At 41.4% G+C, this 14,878-nt stretch overlaps 3 protein-coding genes across 3 annotated transcripts; 1 reads left to right on the top strand and 2 right to left on the bottom strand.

Annotated features, from left to right (window-relative positions):
* Positions 1-40: 40 nt before the first annotated feature.
* Positions 41-5,368, bottom strand: LOC140174751 (uncharacterized). The gene is made up of 2 exons (XM_072200262.1): positions 2,859-5,368; positions 41-2,588 (listed from the first exon to the last, which is right to left on the bottom strand). Exons 1-2 carry the CDS (start codon positions 5,366-5,368, stop codon positions 41-43), a joined length of 5,058 nt encoding a protein of 1,685 aa, XP_072056363.1.
* Positions 3,644-9,097, bottom strand: LOC112705430 ((-)-germacrene D synthase). The gene is made up of 4 exons (XM_072201523.1): positions 8,857-9,097; positions 8,479-8,761; positions 6,569-6,941; positions 3,644-6,067 (listed from the first exon to the last, which is right to left on the bottom strand). Exons 1-4 carry the CDS (start codon positions 8,857-8,859, stop codon positions 5,683-5,685), a joined length of 1,044 nt encoding a protein of 347 aa, XP_072057624.1. The 5' UTR covers positions 8,860-9,097; the 3' UTR covers positions 3,644-5,682.
* Positions 9,098-12,649: 3,552 nt separating this feature from the next.
* LOC140174750 (serine/threonine-protein phosphatase 7 long form homolog) lies at positions 12,650-14,686 on the top strand. Its single transcript, XM_072200261.1, has 4 exons — positions 12,650-12,721; positions 13,360-13,422; positions 13,504-14,021; positions 14,242-14,686. Exons 1-4 carry the CDS (start codon positions 12,650-12,652, stop codon positions 14,684-14,686), a joined length of 1,098 nt encoding a protein of 365 aa, XP_072056362.1.
* The last annotated feature ends 192 nt before the right edge of the window (positions 14,687-14,878 follow it).

Raw genomic sequence — 14,878 nt, 5'->3', positions numbered from 1 at the left:
TGACCACTTAGCTGGCCTGGTCGGTTAGTCGGGCCTTCTCCTAGGAGTAGAATCTTCTTAGGTTGTCCGCATTCCATGTTCTCGGGACCTCCTTGCCATCGAGCCTTTCTAACTTAAAGGCTCCTTTTCCCATCACCTTCTTTACTCTGTAAGGGCCTTCCCAGTTTGCCGCTAGCTTGCCTTCTCCGGGGGTCGGCAGGCCGATATCGTTCCGTCTCAGAACGAGGTCGTCAGGCTCAAAGTCCCTCTTGAGCACTTTGGTGTTATAGCGCAGAGCTATTCTTTGTTTTAGCGCTGTTTCCGTCAAATGGGCCATTTCTCGGGCTTCATCTATCAGGTCCTTTTCTACAGTTTCCTCTACTCCTTTCAAAAGCAATCGCGGGCTCGGTTCACCGATCTCCACGGGTATTACTGCATCCACCCCGTATGTTAGTCGGAAAGGGGTTTCCTTGGTGGAGGATTGCTCGGTTGTTCGATAAGACCAGAGGACCGATGCCAGCTCGTCGGCCCAAGCACCCTTTTTGTTGTCCAACCTCTTCTTTAGCCCTGAAAGGATAACTTTGTTGGCGGACTCCACTTGTCCGTTCGTCCGAGGGTGTTCTACCGAAGAGAACCTTTGCCTTATACCTAGGCCGTTGAGGAATTCTGTGAACTTTTTGTCAGCAAATTGTGTGCCGTTGTCCGAGATGACGGCTTCTGGTATCCCGAACCGTGTTATCACCTGCCTCCACATGAATTTTCTACAATTGGCTGAGGATATGCTAGCCAATGGTTCGGCTTCTATCCATTTGGTATAGTAATCAATTGCCACTATGAGATATTTGACCTGCCCAGGGCCGACAGGGAAGGGCCCTAAGAGGTCGATTCCCCACTGAGCGAACGGCCGGGAAGTCGTCAGCAAGCTCAACTCGTTTGCCGGTGCCTTGGCAAAGTTGGCGTTCTGTTGGCACTTTATGCATTTTTTGACAAACTCTTTGGAATCTGCCATCATCGACGGCCAGTAGTACCCAGCTCGGATCAACTTCCTTGCTAGGGCTTTTCCTCCGATGTGGTGCCCACAGCAGCCCTCGTGGACTTCCTTGAGGACGTAGTCCGTTTGGTCGGGGTGTAGGCACTTCAGTAGGGGTTGGCTGAGCCCCTTTCTGAACAGCTGTCCTTGGATGACAGCGTATTTGGCCGCTTCTCTCCTTAATTTCAACGCATCCTTTTCGTCACCAGGGACTTGGCCGTGTTCTAGGTAGTTGGTGATGGGGTCTAGCCATGAAGAACTTAGGGTTGTTATGTGTAGTGTAATTGCAGGTTCCCTTGTCATGCCTTGGATGAGAGACCGGTTTCCCTCCCCTGGCTTCGTGCTGGCTAATTTTGATAGAAGGTCTGCTCGTGTGTTCCTTTCCCTGGGTACATGCTGGACCGTGACCTCGTCTAACTTTTGGCTCAAGCTTTTGACCTTTTCCAAGTACTTCTGCAACAAGGGGTCCTTGGCTTGGTAGCTGCCGTTTACTTGGGAAGTGACGACTTGGGAATCGCTGCATACTTCCAGCCTTTTTGCGCCGACCTCTGTTGCTAGGGTCAAGCCTCCAATGAGGGCTTCATATTCTGCTTGATTGTTCGAGATGGGAAACTCGAATCTGACCGACTGTTCGTATACGACCCCGTTTGGACTTTCTAGGATGATCCCGGCTCCTCCGTAGGTCTGGTTGGAGGCTCCGTCCACATGGAGCTTCCACCGTGTGCCTATGTCTTCGCCTGGACCTCCTGTTACTTCAACCAAAAAATCCGCCATGGCCTGCGCCTTGATGGCTTGCCGGGGCTCGTATCGTATGTCATATTGAGAGAGTTCGATGGACCAAGTCATCATTCTTCCCGCCAGGTCGGGTTTTTGGAGAACTTGCCGAATCCCTTGGTCTGTCCTGACGACCACTTGGTGACTCTGGAAGTACTGCTTCAACCTTCTCGAGGAAGTTAGGAGCGCTAGGGCTAGCTTTTCCAACTTGCTATATCTTAATTCTGCTCCTTGCAGAGCCCTGCTTATGAAGTAGACTGGCTGTTGGGTTTTCCCGTCCTCCCGTACTAGCACTGCGGCCAGGGCTTCGCTTGTTATGGCGAGATACAGGTATAGTGGTTCCCCGTCCCTTGGCTTCCCGAGAACGGGGGGTGCCGCCAGGATTTCCTTGAAGTGTCGAAAGGCTTCTTCGCACGCTGGTGTCCATTCGAACGCCATCCCTTTCTTCATGAGGTTAAAAAACGGCAGGGCCTTTGCCGCCGAGGCTCCGAGAAACCGAGAAAGTGATGTCAACCTTCCTGCCAACCTCTGGACGTCCTTGATACATCCCGGGCTCTTCATCTGAAGTATTGCCTGGCACTTCTCCGGGTTAGCTTCTACCCCTCTTTGAGTTATCATGAATCCCAGGAACTTGCCGGCTTCCATGGCGAAGGCGCACTTGAGGGGGTTCAGCCTCATGCCATGTTGACGGAGGGACGCAAATACGCTTGCCAGGTCGTTTAGGAGGTCGTCAGGTCGTGTTGTCTTTGCCAGGATGTCGTCCACGTAAACTTCGACCGTTTTCCCTATGAGGTTGTGGAATATCCTGTTCATCAGCCTTTGATACGTTGCCCCTGCATTTTTCAAGCCAAATGGCATTACCTTATAGCAGAATGTTCCTCCTGGCGTTATGAACGCCGTTTTGTCCTCGTCTGGTCGGTGCATCGGTATCTGATTGTAACCAGAGTAGGCATCCATGAAACTCAGATACCGGTACCCCGCCGCAGCGTCGACGAGTGCATCTATGTTGGGGAGGGGGAAGCAATCTTTGGGGCATGCTTTGTTAAGGTCAGAGTAGTCCACGCACATTCTCCACCTGCCATTGTGTTTTTTCACCAATACCACATTTGACAGCCACGTCGAGTAGTCCACTTCCCGTATGAAGCCTGCTTCTAGGAGGCCGGCCGTTTGCTTGGCTACCTCCTCTGCTCTTTCTGCCGACATCTTTCTCCTTCGTTGAGCCACTGGGCGTGCTTCCGGCTTGACGGCTAGGTGATGTGAGATGATTTGTGGATCTATGCCCGGCATGTCAGCTGGCGTCCATGCGAACAGGTCTCTGTTCGCCCTTATCATTTCAATTAAAGGCTCCTTCAGGTCATGTGGGAGGTTCTTGTTAACGAATGTGAACTTTTCCCCTTCGTCCCCGATGCTAAATTTCTCCAGGTCCCCTTCTGGTTCCGGCCTCGGCTTGTCCTCTACTCTGGCATCAAGGTCGGCTAGAAATGCGCCAGATGCTTCCTTGGACTTCTTTCTGAGGGAAAGGCTGGCATTGTCACAAGCGACCGCCGTCTCGAGGTCTCCCCTTATGGTCCCTATGGATCCATCATCGGTGACAAACTTCATAACTAACAACCTGGTGTTGATTATGGCTTCAAAATCGTTGATTGTTTTTCTTCCCAAGATGATGTTGTAGGCTGTGGAGTCTCGAAGGATTACGAATTCGGCCATCGCCGATCTTCGGCCTTGCATTTGTCCTACCGAGATCGGTAGGGAAATAACTCCGTCTGGTTTGATGAAGTGGTCGCCTAACCCGATGACCCCGTGTTGGTGGGTCGTCAAGTCGGCATCCTTTAGCCCCAGTGCGTCGAACACGTTGCGAAACATGATGTTTGAATCAGCTCCTGTGTCGACAAGGATCCGTTTGACGAGGCCGGTTCCCACTCTGGCCGTTATGACCATGGGAGGGTTTTCCGGGGCATCGCCGAACCATTGGTCTTCTGGGCCGAAAGAAATGGATGGGGGTTTTTTGGTGCTGTGCACTGGTGTGGATGAGATCGCCAGAACCTTGGCGTCTTTCTTGTGTGCCGACCGGGACTTTGGTGCAGTGTTTTTTGCCGTTACCACGTTTATCACAGTGAGGCCGTGGTCTCTGTCTTCGGGCTCCTGTCGCCGTTTGGTCGAGCGTGTCTTGCCTTCCTCATCCTGATCGCGATAACGCCTTCTCGGCTCCCTGATGAGATGGGAGAACGCTGCTAGCTTTCCTTCCCTTATCGCCTGTTCTAATGCATCCTTTAGGTCGAAGCAGTCCTGTGTTTGGTGGCCATATCCCTTATGGTAGTCACAATAAAGGTTCTTGTTTCCACCTGTGCGGTCCTTGAGTGGTCGGGGCTTCGGAAGAATTCCCTTCTCAGCTATTTGTTGATAGACTTCTACAATGGGGAGGGTGAGTGGAGTGTAGTTAGTGAACTTCCCGACTCGAGGGAACGGCCTAGGAGCTTTGTTCGATGCCTCCTCCCTAACCTTTTCTTTTGCTCTCTCCCCGTCGCCACCGGACTGCCGAGTCTGACCGTAACCGGACTGCCGCTTATTGGCTGCCACGACTCGGCTGACTTCCTCGTTGTTTATGTACTCTTTGGCCACCGTTTGGATTTCATGCATCGTCCAAACCGGCTTCGTGGTAAGGTGTTTCCGGAAGTTCTCGTTGAGGAGGCCGTTCGTCAGGCAGAGACTGGCCACCGAGTCGATCAAGCCGTCGATTTCCAAGCATTCGTCGTTGAACCGATCTAAGTACCTCCTGGTCGGCTCTCCTTGTCTCTGGGTTACCCCGAGGAGGTTGATAGGATGCTTGGCCTTTGCTATTCGCGTTGTAAATTGAGCCAGAAACGCGCGGCTGATGTCTGAGAAGCTATAGATGGAACCTTGAGGGAGGCCATTAAACCATCTGATCGCTGGTCCTGCTAAGGTTACCGGGAAGGCGCGGCACCTTACCTCGTCGCCTACTCCCTCCAGGTTCATCCTAGCCTCGAAGGCCGTGAGATGTTCTAGAGGGTCTTGGGTTCCGTCATACCTCATGTCCGTTGGTTTGTCGAAGTGTTTCGGCAACCGGACCTCGAGGATAGATCGGTGGAACGGCGTGACACCCATTATCACAGGTTGTCGTGTTCTCTCGGATTTCCCTTCTCCGTCCTCACGTCCTCTTGCCGTTCGTCGAGATTGTCTGCCACGAGAGTAGATGACTGTGTCATTTCGTCTTCTCGGAATGGGTGACTCCTCTTGCGTGCCCTCTGCTTCCGTCCGGGATGCAGATATGCGCCGTGAGCGGCTTCGGTGAGAGCTCTCTTCTTCCTCGCCCCCGGGGGACGGGGTGTAGCTTGGATCGGTAGACCATCCATCCCTCTCCCGGTCGGCTAGCTGTCGTTCTAGGTTCTGGACTCTGTGGCGTAGCTCCTGCATTATTATGGCGCTATCGCCGCCCGTTCCTCCGAATGGTCGGGTTGTCGTGTGTCGTCGGGGGGATCTCCGGCCTCCCCTTTGCGAGGCGACGGAGGCTGCCCCTTCCGCTCCGGCTGCTCGAGCTCGGTCGCCGGGACCTGGCGCGACTTCCATTCAGGCAAAGAAAGTCCCCACAGACGGCGCCAATGTTCGTTCGTCGGGTTCCGAACGGATCGGGTGGACGGAAGATGTCAAGATGGGTAGGTGAGGATGTCTGAGCCTAGGTCGCACTGGTTGTGAGTTTACCGAGCTAGCGAGCACTTGTGCTGGAGAATGGACGTGGGGGGGGTGCTACCTGCAAAGACACTCCGACGCTTGAGTCAGTAATGTGCAGGCGAGTAGATAATAGGGCTGGAATATGTGACGTACCTCGGGGGAAGAGCCATTCTTCCCCTTATATACATGTCAGTGGTGGGCCCCGTGTGAGGTTAGGCCCATGATCCCAAGGGCGCTGCCCTGCAGCCGTGTGGGGGTCGTACAGGACGCGTGTCCGGGTCGATTGGAATGCGGGCGTCCGGGTCGGGTAGAGCTTGGGTCGGGTTGACCCGTGTGGACCTTGGGCTGGGCCGTAACAATAGTTTATTTCTTACTAACCTTTCAATTGCTTCAGTGAAAAGTTTTAGTTCATCTATAGTTCCATACGCATCGTATGTATCATCAATAATTGACACAAGAGCGATCAGTTTTGTCAGTATTTTTCTAGCTTGAGAATATTGGGGCTCAAAATAAACCGCCATACTCCAGTTACAACATTCCACAATTCTATCTCGAGCATATGGAAAATTTGCAGCAACATCAAGCTCCCTCCACCACCTAAAATTAAAGGACAAAAATAAACACAAGAACATGAACATTCTTGGAAAACAATATAGCAAAGTTATAATTATGGTGTGGTTAGTTAAATAAATAAGTTTACTTTCAGCAACATTAAGAAGACAACAACTCAAAATTATCTTATTTAATCCAACATCTATAATTTTATACATGTAACATCTATAATTACACAATTATTATATCTATTATTACTTGATTATTTCATTGATAATTAAAGAATAAAAAAATATAAAATGAGATCACTTCAAACTTATTTTCTATTGTCTCCTAAACATTTTTATAAAATATATAAGCAATTAACTTATACTATAAACAATTAACAAAAATAAAATAAACTAACACTCATATATATCTAAACTAAACATTTTGATTTTTGAACTTTTGTAGAACAGTATAAAACATTTAACCAAGATGACTATTTTGATGGGAGAACTTATTTAACCCAGTAGGATGGTTTTGTTATTAAATTAAAGAGCTTACTTGGTAATGTTGCCAACTTCTTTTCGATGCAAGTTTTGTAGGAAATTAAAATCTAATTTTGCAAGAGTGAGTAGAGTGTGATTATGGGTTGGATCTTCTTCATATATTGAAATAAAACGCTGTGCCTCCAATCTTGGCAAACCTCGGTGTAAAGATTGCCTTAAACTATAGTTGACTTGTGCTGCAAGAGAAGGCTTCAATTGGGTGGCAATGGATTTAAGTTGAGTGGAAGTGAATACATAAGCTTCATCTAATATTTCTTCTCCATGAATTCTAAGATGAGATGCTTCATACAATTCTAGCAATCCCTCCACATCCTTCACAAGTTGTTCACTAAAGTTTCCATTCTCATCCTTGTATTTGTTGAACACATCTAGATATTGTTCCATACAACAATCAAAATGATAAAAAAAAAAAGAGAAAAATCCAAATCAGCCCCTGACAATTATCTCGAAAGACAACGAAGCTCCTGGCAAAAAAAAAAATCCAATCGGCTCCTAACAAAAAAAAAAAAAAACTCAACCCGACCCCTGACAATTACCTCGAAAGGACAACGAGGCTCCTCTGCCAAAAAAATAATTTTTTTTGGCACAGGGGCTAATCAATCCCAAAAAAAATTATCAGGAATCGGATTGAGTGTTTTTTTTTTTTAGGAACCTCGTTGTCTTTTCGAGATAATTGTCAGGAGACGGATGAGGTATTCACTCAAAAAAAATCTAGAAAGTCAACATTAATTTAGCCGACTAATTTAAAAATCAACTAATAATCCGAAGGAAATGAACATTAAGAAAAAACATATAAAACTAAAAATAACAAAAAACATCTAAAATTTTAAATAAAAAAATTAAAAATGAAAGAAAATAAAATAAATTTAACTTATAGCATTTTGGATTTAGAATATAATATTTAAAAATTAGGGTTTAAAATTTAAGATTTAAAATTTAGAACTAAAATTAATAATCATCGGAGTGATGGTAGTTGGTAAAATTGTAATTTTGGTAGAAAGAAGAAATAATGAGTAAAAAAAATAGGGGTGTACATGAATCGAATCGAATATGATTGAAAATTTAATTCGATCCGCATAATTTTCATCGGATATGATATCCGCATTTTTTAGTGTCGGATCTGATCCGATTTGCAAATGTGCGGATCGGGTCGGGTCGGGTATCCGATATACCTGCATAATTGAGCCTTTTCTTTTTAATTATATTTCTATGTAAAAGATTTAATAAAAATATTTCTTTCATACTTTTAAACTTATTTATTCCTAAAATATTTTTAATTAAACTTTTTTTAAATAACAAAAATAAAATAATATAATATATGAATAATAATTACTAACTAAAATATACAAACAAGTAAATATAATATCAAACATATATATATTTATTTTTAATTATTATTGTGCGGATCTGCAGATTCGCGGATCAAATATGCAAATGTAGAGCAGATATCCGCGATGCGATCCGTAAAGGATGCGGATCAGATCGTATCCATAATTTTTGGATCAGATGCAAATATTTACTGTAGATTTGTGGATACGATCTATCCATGAATACCCCTGTAAAGAGGATGAAAAACTAATTTAAACAAATATGAGTGGGTGGATTTATTTTCTTGTGGTCCAATAATTATTTAATTTATTAGTTGAAGATGACTTTTTTCATTGGTTCCTTTGACCTTATTTATAATGAAAGAAAGCTAATGTTTTAATATTGCTAAGCATAAATAACCAAAAAAGAAAAAAAGAAGAAGAAAGGACAGAGACAAAATCAAAAAGCAAAAACTTTAATAATGACTAAAATGAAAATAACCTAATATTATGTATTATATTATATAAAAATTAAACTAAGATTATTTTAAGCCAAAATATAAAAATAACCTAAAAAGAATAGGAATAAGGTGTATACTTGGTGAAACGTGATATCCTTGTTGCCTTAATAACCTAAAAAGCAAAGCAAGTAAGCGAAGGTTATCATCAACAATTATTATTTCTTCATTTTTGGTATAATTGTTGTGAATTTGTTGCAGCACTTCATCAATCTCGCTTTCAAAGTGATATCGAATGCCCAAATGACATATTAAATCAATCAAGTCAACTATTTCTTCAATGGGTTTTGAGGCATCAATAAGCATTTTGACAACTTGTTTCTTCAGTTTTTGAATTTGTGCCTTCGTTTCATCATCAAATTCCTGCATTATATCCATATATATAAAAGATATATCAGTTGATTATTATTGCATTTGCATGCATGTATAAGCAACAATATAGAGAGAGAGATATATACCATGGATTGTGAAGCATATTGAAGGAAATAATCCTTTCAAATACTAGGATGATAATTTGCAGTGTTTCGATCAATCATGTTGAATTTTGCATCCGGGTTGAAGCAATCAAGTATTGAAGTGTTAGTACTACACATCCTTTATTTCCTGATCAATATTGGATTCTGTATTATAATTTCTATCATGCCTACTCATCATATATATTCGAAAAATCTGTGGTACAGAGAGGAAAACGGATATATACTCGCCGACTTTTTAAAAAAAAATTAAATAAAATATATATAATAATTATTATTATAAATATTTTAAAAAGTTATAATTAATATTAAATTCTCAGAATTTTAAATATTAAAATATTAAAAATAATTAGTATTTGTTTTAATCAATTTGAGTTTGTCGAGTGATCATCTCACTCTTGTGTTTAAACAGCTGTTAACTATTAAGAGTTAGAATCTCATTTTGTGTGTGTAGTAATTTATTGGCTAGTAATAAACTCTTAATAAATAGAATATCCATTTAGTGTTTTTATATTTTATTTTATGATAAATTAAAATAAATTATAAAAAATTAATTTATTTTTTTTCATATAAAAAATTTAGAAAAAAAACATAACGATAAAGAAGGGATGGGGCAAATACATTATTAATGATAATGACAATGGGTGATTAATAAAATGTCATACATATATATGCATAGCATTGTCAAGTTCTATATGGCACATAGCTAGAAATAGAATATGCTTCTAACATGTCTTCATTTCAATATTTCATGGGTGAAACCAAGAAGAAAAAACCCATGTTTTCATATAAAAATTTAAGAAAAGAATATAACGATAAAAAAGGGACGGGGGCAATACATGATTAATGATAATTACAATCGGTGATTAATAAAAAGTCATACATATATATGCATGGCATTTTGGCAAGTTCTATATGGCACAGCTAGAATATGCTTCTAACATGTTTTCATTTCAATATTTCATGCATGAAACCAAGAAGAAAAAACCCATGTTTTCGTTTCAATGTATAAGTGTGAAACAAAAACGATAAGATATATAGTAGTATTTCATTTTCTCCTCCCCACATGATGTTGGCTCAACTTTTTTGAACATATATTGTTTTATGGGCAATTATAGCGTATAAATGTATACATACAGGCATATAGATATTTTTTTTTAAGTTAGATATGAAGGTGACATGTGAATCTATGCTGGTAGTTGGGGAACAGTTTAATCATCTTTTTTAGCAGCTTGTCAGAGCTGGTTTATTAAAATATGGTTTATCAGCTTCCACAATAAAGCTAAGCTGGTGGAATATTATTAAAATATTGTGAGCGAGTTTATCATGAATGGGCTGGACCGTTATTTTATTATTAAAATATTGTGACTGAGTTTCATGACTTAAATGTTAAATCAAAACGCTGTTAGACATCACTTATTTTTGGATCATAATAAGTGATGCTATCAATTATGTTATATTATAATTTTTTATCATAATAATATAAATTTTAAATTTATTAGAGTCAGAATATGAAGCGTATATTAAATTGTAACATTTAAATTAATGTAAAATATTGAAAAAAGATTTATTAAGTTGTTTGAACCAACAAAATAAATTAATCACAACAGCAATACAATTATTTTAAGAGACTTGTGTAAAAAATTAATATTAATATGCATTTATGATAGACAAATTTCAAATGAGTTCAGCACTTTTCAACTTCGAAGCAGAAAAATTATGGCTTTGAACTAAAAAATTATGGTCCATGAATAAAGCGGATTTAAATAAATTGACTTGTTTAATTCACTCAATTAATCCGTTCACTTAATTTAAAATTTTGAATAATAAAATTTTTAATTTAAAATTTTGAATGATACACCCCAACTATGTTAATCGATAATTTTTAACATTTTTTAATATACTAAGAAATAGGATTTGAGTCTCAATGTGAGGTTCAAACTCTTTTAGAGCAATTTTCGACCTCTTTTTTAGAATTGTGAGGTGTCGCAGTCCGAATTTATCATAAGAAGGTGGGAGTGGTTCCTACAAATAACTCTGATGCTTAAATTAGCAAAGGTTTAAGCAGGTTCGAAATATATTTGAGAATGTAAGAGTATTTATAACTGTAGATGTAGAGTCAATAACTACTTTTTAAGTAGTCCCACATTTGATAATGGGTTGGTTACTTTTTTTAGTAGAAAATTTGTTAAAATCTCCTTTCTAGATGAATATGAAAGATAATAGGAGTTAGTTACTTATTTAGATAAGTAGGGTCACATTTATGCCGTTATAGCCGACCTCCATGAGCTTAAGTCGGATAGGTGTCGTTCTGTATGATGTATGTAGATTGAGTTTTATTTATTTTGGATCCGACTAAATTATAGATCAATGCATGAACAATAAATTTATTATATGGTCTAAAGACACATGTAAACTAAATCTACAATATAAACATATAATTTTTTAATTATTTTTTTTACTAGTCCATATAGGCCCGTAAAGTAGGGGTGTTCGCAGTGCGGTTTGGATCGGTAAAAACTCATCTGATCCGAATACTAATTTTGTTTGCAGTGCGGTTTGGATTGGATGACTTTTTAAAAAAATTCGATTAGATCGGATCCAATTTCAAGCGATTTGGATTGGATTGGAATTGTGATTTTATAAATTAAAAGAATTAAATATATATAACAAGTCTTAACATCAAATTTAAATAATCAACAATAACATAACAAGTCTCAACAATATTTTTAAAAGCCAACAATAACATAACAATAGAAATAAAATTATAGGTTAGTTAAAATAAATAAATAAATAACATTTTGATCATAAAATATTTATTAAATAATAATAATACTGAATAATATAAAAATGTATAACAAATTGAACATGTTATAAGTATAATTGTAAATATAATAATAAAATAATAATATTATAGTATATTGTGTGGTTTGGATTGGATTGGATCGGTCATGAAAAATAGATCCAAAATCCGATCCGATCCAGCAGTTTGTAAAAAATAGAATCCAATTAAATCCGAATTAGTGCGATTTTAATCGGTTTTCGATTTGAATTAGATTGGATAAGTGATTTAATTTGGATCAGTTTGGATTTGAACACCCCTACATAAAGACTTGAACACATAATTTCATACTCTTTTATTAAATTTAATCTTTTATAATTCTAAATTAAATTTCAAGCGAAGTACAAAATAGATAAAGTAATTTAACATCATTTATTTTGTAAGAAGCAATTATATGTTTATTAAAATAAACTTAATCGTTAAATTTTTTATAATACGTTTTAACTATGTTCATTGTTATGTTTTAAGGGTAAAAAACCATAATAAGCCAAGACAAAAAGTGTGAAACGTAAATACGCCAAACCGAAAATTGTTTCAGCAATAAGCCAAACATTATCTTTATGTAATTCGAACCAAGGTGGTTCGAACTACAAACCTTAGTAAATCGAACCAGAGTGGTTCGAATTAGGGGAGAGAAAGTTTGAACGTAATTCGAACCAAGGTGGTTCGAACTCATCATGCACGTAATTCGAACTGGTCTAGCTCGAATTATTCATTCGAAACCAAACCATGTAATTTGAACCAACCTGGTTCGAATTACACTTGGCGTGCTCCTTCATAATTCGAACCAAGGTGGTTCGAATTAGGGGTGATTCGGCTATATAAGGAGTTCAAATCACCCTCATTCGAACTGTTATTCCTCCCCATACCCCACAAAATCTCAGAGAAAACGACCCAGATTCTCTCCGAGGAAGACTTGAACGGAATACTCTGCTCATGGGGGACGATCCGACACGGTTATATCGCTTGGACGGAGTCGCTCATATAGCCGGGGTCATCAACGAGGAGGTTAGTACGGAACTATTTTTTATTCTAGCGGTATTTGTGCCTTAGTGGTTTTGCATGTGGGTTAGATGGTGGTTTATGTTAGTGGTTTATGTAGGTGGTTTATGTTAGTGGTTTAAGTTAGCGGTTTAAGTTAGTGGTTTATGCTAGTGGTTTAGGTTTGTGGTTTAGGGTAGTGGTTTATGTTAGTGGTTTATGTTAGTGGTTTAAGTTAGTGGTTTCTGTTGGTGGTTTATGTTGGTGGTTTATGTTGGTGGTTTATGTAGGTGGTTTATGTTAGTGGTTTAAGTTAGCGGTTTAAGTTAGTGGTTTATGCTAGTGGTTTAGGTTTGTGGTTTATGTTAGTGGTTTATGTTAGTGGTTTAAGTTAGTGGTTTCTGTTGGTGGTTTATGTTGGTGGTTTATGTTAGCGGTTTTTGCGAGTGGTTTATGCAAGCGGTTTATGTTAGTGGTTTAGGGTATGTGGTTTTATTTAGCAGAATGGTTTGTTGATGATTTATCGTGCTGCTTACGGTTGTGGTTGGTTTTTATGCTGGTTCTAACTATGCGGTTCATTTTGTGCGCAGCCCCAGCGATGCATTAGGAGCATGCGGCGGCAGCAGGGCATGCGACTTGATGACAGATACGTTCCGTACTTGCAGATGGCAGGTCTATACCATCTTACAAGGCTGAACGACCGATGGTTCCGGCTAGACGAAGCCCTTGTCAGTGCATTCGTGGAGCGATGGCGTCCCGAGACGCACACCTTCCATATGCCGTTCGGAGAGTGCACGATCACACTCCAGGACGTGGCATACCAGCTGGGTTTGCTAGTGGACGGCCGTTACGTGAGCGGGTGCTTGTCAGAGTTTCATATATACATCGAGGGTGGCCGTCCATCCTGGGTCTGGTTCCAGGAGTTGCTCGGAGTTATACCTCCTCCCAGTCAGGTTCAGAAGTACGCAGTGAACTGCAGCTGGTTTCAGGAGACTTTCGGTGAGTGCCCTGAGGATGCAGATGATGACACTGTGCGCCGATATGCCCGTGCGTATATCATGATGTTGTTGGGCACGCTACTATTTGCGGACAAGTCAGGGAACCGGATTCACATCAGATGGCTTCCGTACGTAGCGAGGCTGGAGGAGCTGGGTACCTACAGCTGGGGTTCTGCCGCACTGGCTTGGTTGTACCAGTGCATGTGCCGAGTGGCGAACAGACATGTCGTCAAGTTAGCGGGCCCGCTTCAGCTACTTCAGTCTTGGATCTTTTGGCACTTTCCTCGGTTTAGGCCTGCAGGATATGAGGAGTTGATATACATAACTGCGTATTCATTAATATTCTATTGCATAATCTGAACACATATTTCAGTAGATGTAACACATGTGTATGGTGCAGATAGTCAGGTTACAACCCTTCCGGGAGCGAGAAGGGTCCTAGAGTGCAGATGTGGAGGCTCAGGATAGACCAGTTACAGGACAGGGAGGTGAGTATGCTAGTTAACAAGTGTCCTTTTATAATCAAGCTTTTCTAGTTGTGTCCTACAGTTGCCCTGACAAGGGTGAGTTCCTTTTGCAGTTTATATGGATGCCGTACAGTAGCCCCGACGTACTTCAGGTTGTGCATCCAGAGGTTTTGGAGCCTCGGCATATGGCGTTGTGGCGCTCTGTGACCGCGCTGATCTACTTTGCTGTCATAGAGTGGCATCAGATAGATCGTGTTCTTCCGCAGTTTGGAGGGGTACAGCCCCCTCCGCATCCCGCCCTGAACATTGACTTTCTGATGTCCAAGGACGGGAGAGGCGGCGATCGATGGTTCCCGTCTACTTTGCAGAAGTGGCATCTCCTTTGGGACTCTCGTCAGGACTGTGTGCTGAGGTTCGACGTTGTTGCCGACCCCGGACCGTCGCATGCGTTCCTTGATTGGTGGAGTCAGCATGGGAAGAGGTTCTTGTCTCCGGAGACGCAGTTGGGGATCCTAGAGCAGTTCTGATTCCAGTTGAGGCCTCACAGCGGGGTCCGGGGCGAGTTCCTGACATGGATCGTCCTGAGGACGTGCCGGACAGGCGTAGGGTTGAGAGGAGGATGGTTGTGGGGACACAGCGGAGCCAGCGTGAGTGGAGGTGGCCTGATCATGCTGTCATCGTCAATCATATCCGGCTCGACGTCATCCTCCTCTTCATCA

This window comes from Arachis hypogaea, chromosome 8, assembly GCF_003086295.3.
Source record: "Arachis hypogaea cultivar Tifrunner chromosome 8, arahy.Tifrunner.gnm2.J5K5, whole genome shotgun sequence".
Taxonomy (NCBI): Eukaryota; Viridiplantae; Streptophyta; class Magnoliopsida; order Fabales; family Fabaceae; genus Arachis; species Arachis hypogaea.
The sequence above is the reverse complement of the archived record's forward strand: the minus strand, read 5'-3'. Positions and strand labels throughout refer to the sequence as shown.